The sequence below is a fragment of the Myotis brandtii genome, unplaced genomic scaffold (genome assembly GCF_000412655.1).
Source record: "Myotis brandtii unplaced genomic scaffold, ASM41265v1 scaffold31, whole genome shotgun sequence".
Taxonomy (NCBI): domain Eukaryota; kingdom Metazoa; phylum Chordata; class Mammalia; order Chiroptera; family Vespertilionidae; genus Myotis; species Myotis brandtii.
In genome coordinates, this window is record NW_005361873.1 from 3,580,808 (window position 1) to 3,590,072 (window position 9,265).

General features: G+C 36.7%; 1 protein-coding gene across 1 annotated transcript in view; it reads right to left on the reverse strand.

The window, feature by feature from the left end:
* The window catches only part of TBX18 (T-box 18), a 28,732-nt gene that overhangs the window by 18,878 nt on the left and 589 nt on the right, over positions 1-9,265 (reverse strand). The window contains exons 2-4 of the mRNA XM_014542670.1: positions 8,147-8,437; positions 5,921-6,022; positions 2,746-2,917 (exon numbers count right to left, since the gene is read on the reverse strand). Of these exons, the coding sequence (XP_014398156.1) occupies positions 2,746-2,917; positions 5,921-6,022; positions 8,147-8,437 (565 nt within the window). The remainder of the gene's footprint in view (positions 1-2,745; positions 2,918-5,920; positions 6,023-8,146; positions 8,438-9,265) is intronic.

Below are 9,265 nucleotides of genomic sequence, written 5' to 3' on the forward strand. Positions count from 1 at the left end.
GCTTCACAGACATTTTTTGGTTAAATAAAATGTTTGCACCTGGCTATAAAACAAGTCGTGTTCCTGGGCTGAAGAAACTCCAAGGAGGCTAGTTGCTAGGGAGAGGAAGCCAGGCATTGCTACATGACGTCATTACCCCGCGCCCTCAGCGACCATTTCCGGGCTGGGCTGGGCCACAATTTGCACCATGGAGTCTTGGCAGTGTTGACTGCGATTTGGTGGGCTGTTGTTTCAAGGTGGTGGCGGGGCCTGTGTTCCAATTGGTGGAAGCCGAGTGTCGGTTTGTTGGTGCCAGGTCTGTTGTGGCCGTTTCTTTTTAAATGGCCAGTGCACATCACAGCAGCTCCTGCATTGAGTGTCTGCCCCCTGGTGATCAGTGCGTGTCATAGCTACTGGTTGGACGGATGGTCGGACAGACACTTAGGCTTTTATATATATAGATTTTACAAAGCCTTAAAAAATATGTTTTTACAAAAAGAGCATTTTCTCTCCTACATTCTCTTCTAGTATCAACTGATCCAATACATTTTTACCACTTGCCAAGGCAATTTCCTTGTTACCAAAATGCATAAATATATATCTTTCTTTCCTTGCTCCCCACACATATTAATTGTCTCCCTTTATTAAAGTATTATATCTACCACAAATTTACAAGAAAAATTTCACTGGTAGATGACACACTTATCTGACTATTTTGCCTATTTTCTGCTATGTTTTTGTTTTTCCTAATAGTTAAATATAATAATCATTTAGTTATAAACAACTGAGTTTCAATTTGTAATGTTTTTTGTTTTAAACAAATACTGTGTGATAATTAATTTTATGTTTCAACTTGGCTAGGCCATGGTACCTATATATTTGGTCAAACACCAGTCTGGATGTTGCCATGAAGGTATTTTTTTAGATGAACTTAACATTTAAATCAGTAGACTTTGAGTAAAGCAGATTGCCCTCAATATTGTAGGTGGGCCTTATCCAATCAGTTGAAGGCTATTAAGAGAAAAAGACTGAAGTCCCTGAGGAAGAGGGAATTCTACCTCCAGATTGCCTTCAGACAAGAACTACATCATCAGTTCTTTCCTGGGTTTCTAGTCTGCCAATCTACCCTGCAGATTTCAAACCTACCAGCCCCAAAAATGGTATGAGCCAATTCCTTAAAATAAATCTCTATATATACATTTATATAATCCTATTGGTTCTGTTTCTCTGGAGAATACTGTTTTAAAGTCTAGTAAAATTACAAAATTAAAAAAAAACATATAAATTACTAGATCTATATCTAGTATTATAGATGGTGGATATTAGATATAAAGCCACTAATCTAATCTGAAAGCATCAGAATTATAAAATGATTTAAATTATTAAATTATTGAATTATTAAAAGGCATTTGTACCTTATCTATGACAGTATGTCGCTTTTAGATCCAATTATCTCTTTAAAAGATATATTCTTAAACTGTTGAACTCAGAAAAATAGAGTATATTTAAGCTTTTTAAAACAAGTAACACTTAATGGCATTTATTTTTTAATTTTCTATTCCAAAAAAATAAGATCCTTCGATGGACATGTTGGCAACATATCAAGTCAGCTCCCTCAATGAGACTGAAGTCAACTGAAAAATAATTGGCATATCTCAACTGTGTAAATAAAGAATAGAAAGAAGAGAAATGTATTAATGCACTAAAATATAGGGCATGAAGTTGGATTCAGAAATGAATTAACCATGCTTCCTTTCTAATTCTGTTTTAAATCATAAAAGGCAACAAATAAACAAAAGCATCAACAAAACAAGACAGATGTGTCTTAAAATCTAAATACTGCCTTTGTACCACAATGAAATTTGTACTTGAATGCTTTCATTAAGGTCCATTGCTTAAGTTATTGTCTAGCAACTTGCAAATCTTATCCTCTCATCACAGTATTACTAGTTTATGACAGTTTGCACTTGTGCTTTAAAAGATTTGCTCATAAATATGCTATCGTTATGTCACTCCTTTGAGAAATGAACTAGTTGGTTCATCATTTTATGTATGAAATACTAGTCAAAAGGTATTTTAATCCTGCATCAATCAAACCCCTCTCAAGTAATAGAAACCTAATAGAAAGAGCTAGCTTTCAACGGAAATCAGCATATACCCAGAGTTACTTATTTATTAAAATAATGTAGAAGTCTTGCTTATAAACAATATCACATAAAAATTAATAAGGTGCTAAAATGACTATATTATTGGAATAGCTGGCTTTGACTTACATGTCATATTTCAGCAGTTTTAAGACTAAAAGGAATTATTATTTTGACACATTCGATGTCATTACAAAACAATTGGGAGTTTGCAGATGGAACATTATTGAGAAGCAATGAGCCTCAGCTGGGAAAAGAGCTGGATGCAGGGAAGACACAATAAATCATTATTCCAGTTAAACCAACTGGATTCATATTCAGAGTATAATAATTAGCACCTCATGGGATTTCAAACAAGTGTTTTGGCTAAATAGTCTGCCCGGGGTACTTTCATTCTAATACAGATGTAGTTTCTTGTTTTAATATATTTAATGCTTCATAGTATACTCTAGCCACAGGCATAGTCTCTGATGCAAATACCACCTTGATTTTGCACAGCTTATGCACATGCTGATCTACCAGGAAAGTATGATCTTAGAAAAGTTCACTTCCTTCAGTCCAGCACAGTATGGGTATGGGTGCACCACCCAATGGTGGCGAATTATAGAGGCCATCTACTCACATGGCCTTGGTCATCCAGTTCATTGTTGGTGAGCTTTAGCTTGTCGAAGCTGATCACTTGTCTCATCCAAGTCTCCCCTGAGGCAGGCGAGTCTGGATGAATATACACCCGGGGTGGCACAGGGGAGTCAGCGTTTCCAGCCACCATCCATTTAGAGCTGTGGTAAACATACCTAAAAGGCAATGACAAGGCATAGTATGTGAACTATGGTTCTTAGAATCTAACTCAGCAGAATTAGACAACATTTTAAGTCTAAAATACAATAATTTCTTCTTTACACCAAGGCATTTAAAGTAAGATTTCGACAACTTTAAAAAAAAACCCTGAGGCAGCAGTGGCCTACTGACCACTCAAGGTGGTGTATGAAGGGTTTAGTGAAAATATGCATACTGCCACCACCATAAATGCAAGTATCCTAATTCTTATGAATTACACTTATTCATGTTAGATATTGTTCAACTGATGTGAAAAACTATTAAGTTGTCAAGCTCACCTTTAAGTAAATTTCAAAAATACTTAAGAGTTATACCTAAAGGTGTCCTGCTTCTTTATCAATTCCCTTTTTTAGGCTTATGTACAAGTTGATAAGATAGATGGCAGAAAGGCAAAAAGAAATTGTCAGAAGTTTCAGTAACGTTTATTTTCATAGCAAAAAGTTCTATCTATTATCATTTAGAATTAGTTTTTCTAACTCTATCACACTACAAATTAAGGATAAAGTATTCCATTTAATTTTTAGTTTGAACAATCATAAAATATAGAATTTTCTCTCCTACATATTTCTTTTTTTACTATTGTAAGAAAATGCTGCAAATTATTATTAAATACCACTAATTAAAATATGCATCAAACTTTGAAAACTATGGGAGATCTAATTAATATTACTCTCCTAAGTAAGAGGTAAAACATCATAGTCTGTTTGTTTATATGTATCAAAATAGTGACTCTAAAAATAATATATCTAAATCCCAATGTTTCAAGTAATCCTACATTCAGATTATTATTTGTGCTAACTTAAAACACACTAATTCAAAAACTAGAAACTAGTATGTCAATGACTAACTTAGGAATAGAAAATAAATTACTGTGCATACTTTGTTGTTTTTCTTCCATTTGTGTTTTAAAATATAGCATACAATGTAAAGGAACAATTTACAAATAGTCTCAGAGAAATCTACCTGTGTTGTATGCAATTTTTTTTTTAAATAGCATGAAACACTTTCATAACATCTCTGGTGAGACCCTGTTTCAACTACGGTCGCATATTTCACTCTATTTTGAGCTCAATATGCCTTCTATTCTTGAATTCCTTTTCTTGGAAAAAAACACAGTCACACAATTAAGAACAATTAAAAATTCCTTTATTTGGTATAGTGTAATTTCAATAAATAAGTTCCTAAATACACAGGCTTTTGTTAATATTAATTTTACATTCTAATAAGTCACAATCATGTTTAACTTGATCAAATGCCACTCTCTGATAGCAGAGAATAAGCCAAAAAAATATTTTTTTCTATTAATACTGAAAAAGTTGGAAAATCAAATACAAATCTTGGAAATGCAAAAACAACAACAAACAAAAAAAATTAAAAACCTGCACTATGGATAAAGAGTTATTACCAAAATAAATAGAGTAACATTCTCTATCAAAACCTTGAAAAAGTATGCACATTGAGTAGTTCAAAAATCCACACCCACTAAGAGAAGAAATGTTACATGCTACATATTCTTTGTGCAACATTCTAAATACAAATGCTAAAAATAAATTTCTTGGGAAGCAATATAAGTGAAAGCAAATTTATGTTTTACAGTTTGATCATTTAAAATTTGGTATCTTAATACTAACACTTGAAATTGTGCTTGCATTTTATGTAAAAATAATAAGAATCAGTTATGTAAAACAAACTGTCCAAAATATATGGAAGAGATCTGAAGAAAGAAATATGAGACAAACTTAGTTGAGAAAGGAAATAATTTCTAAGCTTATTAAGAACTACATTATCTTCCTCAGTACAAAACCCACATAGAATATGAATTTTAAACCAAGGATATTTAAAAAATAAACTTCAATGCCTTCTAGCCTCTGTCATGCAGTAGATAATTTTATCAAAACTCCCTAATGAGGTAATTAAAATAAGCAATATAATGTATACACAAACAAAAATAATTAAACTGTCCCTTTTATTACCCATTTTTTAGTATTCCATATGTGCCTGTACTAATTAAATCTGTATACTTTGACACCATAAACCTGTTTCCAAAAAGCAACTCCTAAATTTTAAAAGATAAAAACCAAATCTGATTTCATTTAATAACTTACTGAATGCTCTAGGTATATATATAAAAGAAAAAAAAACAGAAACAAAAAACCCAAAATTTAGAGCAGTAATTTCTGGTCTCTCACTCAAAATCTCCTTTTTTTATGTTATCATTTTTAACAGAAAAATAAAAAGCATAATCATTAAAAATTATTGATTTGCTTAATTTCAGGAGAAAAAGAGCAAAGGTTGGTTTGATACTGAAGACTGTATATCTTTTCCAACTTTACTTGATGCCTGCATAAATATATTCTCTTTCAAAATCCAAATACTATAGTTTTTTTAACTACCAAGCAAAAAACAACACTAAGGTAATTAATTCATTACCAATTTAAAGATGTCTTAATTTCATAATGAATTATGAGATTTTATTTTTCTAAATTATAAAAAAATCTTCAATCATTTTCTCAAAAATGAAAAGCCTTCAAACGGGTACAATTTTGAACGTAATCAGATAAAGTGAACTTATTAAAAGATAAAAATCACAAAGAAAACAAAACATTTTATTAAATATTACATATATGTACAAATTTAACATTTCCTCTCAAACTTCTAACCAAAATGTGAATCAGTATAAAAAAACAACTTGGTTTAACATCGCTAAACTAGCTCCTATTAAAAGTCCTCAGTCCTTAAAAGACATTTCTGTATCTATAAAAAGCAAAACAAGAATTAAGTTTCCACATTTACTATAAAGGAAGGCATCCTCTGGGCTATTGGATCTGAAAGGTCCTGGATTGTGGTTCTGGGAATTCTACAGGCTCTTGGAAACAAACATCATAGTCACAAATCAAACAGACATAGCCTGTAAAATCTTAGCGTTTTCCTATTCTCCTCTAGCCATCCAATCACTATACCTGTATCTCTTGTTGTCCACTGGCACAATATCCATGGCAATGTAATATTGCTGGTGAGGATCTAATCCTGAGATCTTCACTCTCATTGCTGGAAACATGCGCCTATTTATAAGGGAGGGGAGGAAAAGGGGTTTTGGTTTGGGTTTTGCTTGTGATAACACATGGAGAATGAATAAGCAAAAGAAATCTCCAGAATCTGAATTTTTCACATGAACAAATGTATACCATTCGCTCTGGTAATTTGATTTAAAGAATCAGAACAGGGGACATAGCAAAACCGAGGCTTTTAAATGTAATTGGTTGCACCTTATACTTGCTTCTGTGTTTACTGAAATGTCAGTATAGCTAAGAGCAAAAATAATTGTACACATTGAAGGAGTCAAGGCACTAAAGAAAGCACTTTTAAAAAATCAATAAGCAAATTTACTTTAATAATACAGATAATAAAATGTCCCAAATGGTAGAAATAGAAATTTTGAATTTCTGAAAGTGATAAAACATATTATAATGTGAAATTTTAAAAGGGTTATAAAAAACCACAAGGAGCCAATGTGCCATGCTATAACCAAACAATATGTTCTTTATTGAGACAGGACTTCCTGTCTGCAGCACGGTAAAGGTGAAGTGCAAAAGTTGCTCCAAATTTGAAAGGTATAGTAAAACTTCTTTATTGAAAGCAGAAACTAAGCACAATGTATATTTACCAAATCGTTCCTTCCCCTACCATAACTTGAAAATACTTTCTCATTTAACCACACTTACTCAAAACATTGCTAATTAAGAAAAATGAAAATCTGAATTTCTCTTGGCTTCCCACAGATGCATCATAGGAGATGCTAAACTAAATGCACCTATCTTTTAAAAATGGCATAGTAGCAAGGCATACAACAGCAAATTATTGTATATAAAAAAACAGAGCAGTTCTTTCTTTTTTAAAAAAAAATTCATCTAATGATGTATGTCTAGGATCCTTCCAGCTAATCTAATTTTTGCCAATTTACCTTATAACACGAATTTTAGTACTGTTATCTACCAATTTTTTTCCTATAACAATGCCATTAAAGACCACTTGCACAAAAAAGAAAGTCCATTATTCCTAACTAGGCATGAGAGCAGTTTAATACGCTGGTTGTTTTAGTGTTATTTCAGTGCACCTGTAAGATAAAGAGTAAAGGTCTTTAACTACATCCTTTATAAGACAACTGTTGCTTTGTGTTGTTGAAAACTGAATTTGGATCATTACTAATAGCTCTGTGAAAATGTAGAAGGTAGCATATGGATTCAATAAAATATGTTTTTGTAATTTCTAATAAGTTTGGATACTTTTATGCTATCCAGGTTTTTGCCATGTGTACGCCCTGAAAGAGTGGTGTGTGCTTTTTACCTTCCTTTTAAGGAAGATATTATTCATAGATTTCACTGCACTAAATGAACTGAAAACTTTAAAATGCAAATATTTCGGTGCCTCCTTCAAATTACTATGATCTGGCCCAAAAATCCATTTATTTTACAGAGGAATGTGCAAATTTCACTTTCCACAAAAAACGGATATAACTTCTTACAAAATTTTTTAGAGTTCTTCAGCAAATTTAGACTAACGTGTTGGATTTCATTGAGGAAAAAATGTTAGCTGCGTAACTGCGGGTCTACAAAAGTGGTTTTTAAAAAATCAAGGTAACCATTTTTCAAGGATTAAGCATGCATTACCAGAGATTCCAGTAATTTTTCATCCTAGTCTAATATCAAAATAGCACAACACACCACGTTCTCACATTGCAAGGAAATCTTTTGGTAAAGAACCAAAATGGGTAAATTTCACATCTGAAAAGGCAAATTAGATTGCTAAAGAGTAAACTGCGTTGGTTAAAAGGCTAGGGGAGTAATCTGTTCCACAGTCCCAGAAGCGATAACTAGAGCCTAAGTCAATGTCTGGACAGATGTAAATATGATCACGAATCTGTAACTACCCTGCACGCAGCGTATCAATAGAACCGCTAGCATGTTGGCGGCGGCCCTGATTTCCTCCTGAGCATCCAGCAAGAGGGCGGCCGGACTATGCCCTTCACTGACTGCGTAGGTAGGGAAAGCCAGTCTCAGAAGTGATCCACTACCCAGGGCCTTGTCCTTCTCTATACGGAAATGCTTCCTGGAGACCAACCTCCTCCCCCCTGCCTAACCCACCCAGGGGGTGCGGTGAGGGGCCACGCGCGACAGCTCGCCCTTTACCTGCCCGCCTTGGTGATGATCATCTCTGTGCCGATCTCGTGAAAGCGCTTCCAGAGCTCAGCTCCCTGCAGATCCACCCGCGGGGCCTGCGGTGATGGCAGCGGGGTCCCAGGCCTGGCCAGGGCCGGAGCCGGGGAGCCCTTTCGAGAGCCTCCCGGGGATGCCAGTGGGGACGAGCCCTGCAGGAAGCCGTCCTCACAGCCTCCTGGGCAGCAAAGAGTAGAGAGGGGTAACCGGTGAGGGCCCGAGAGAGGAATCTTGATGGGGAGATGGACCTCGGGAGGGAGGCTGGGGAGAGGTAAAGGACCAGGAGAAAAGGGGAAACCTTCCCGTCATCGGGTCCTTCTAACAAACAGGTCCACCGTTAAACATCCGCACTGCCCGCCAAAGGGACGCTTGACCTCCAAGTCCCCGAGAGGCGTGCAGGCCGAGTCCACCCCACCTCCGCCCCGCCAAGGCCCCAAAATAAGTTTCGCGCGGCCACCGGGGTCTGGGATGTGTGCCCAGTGGAGCCTGAGATGGACTCCGGAGTTCAGATCCCCAGTGCAAACCCCGACACACCCCGCGCCCCTCGCGCGCTCCCCGCAAAAGCGCCTAGTGCCGGGACCCTGGAGGTAAGCGCCAGGGCCTTGCTTTGCAATGGGCGTCCGTAGCGCCTGGCTTCGGGCTGGGGCTGAGGCATCCTCTAGAAACATTTCGAAATATTTCTTGCTCCGCTCTTGCCAAATTCCCCGGTCGCCCTGAGCTTTTCAGCCAAACAGCTAGCTAAGGACAGGAGAAGAGCGCGGAAAACAAGCCCACGGTCGTTGTCGTCCTTGCCAGCGGGAATCTAGATTGTAAGGGACGGGAAAGGTTCAGCTACCCCTCGGGAAACCACGTTTGCACATACGCAGCCCTCTTCCTGGTTTGCCCAAATGTTTAGGGCATTCGTTCCGGTTTGGGGGGATTATACCGTCGCTCCCTCCACCTCCGAGCTTTTAAAAGCTAGGAAAGAAAACAAGAGCACCCATGGGCTGGAACCTCAAGTGAGGCAGATGCCCAAAGCGCAGGTCTGCACGGCGGAGCGCCGCAAACAGCAGCCGCAGAGGGCGCGGACCGCCTAGCGGGCGGCGGCAGCCA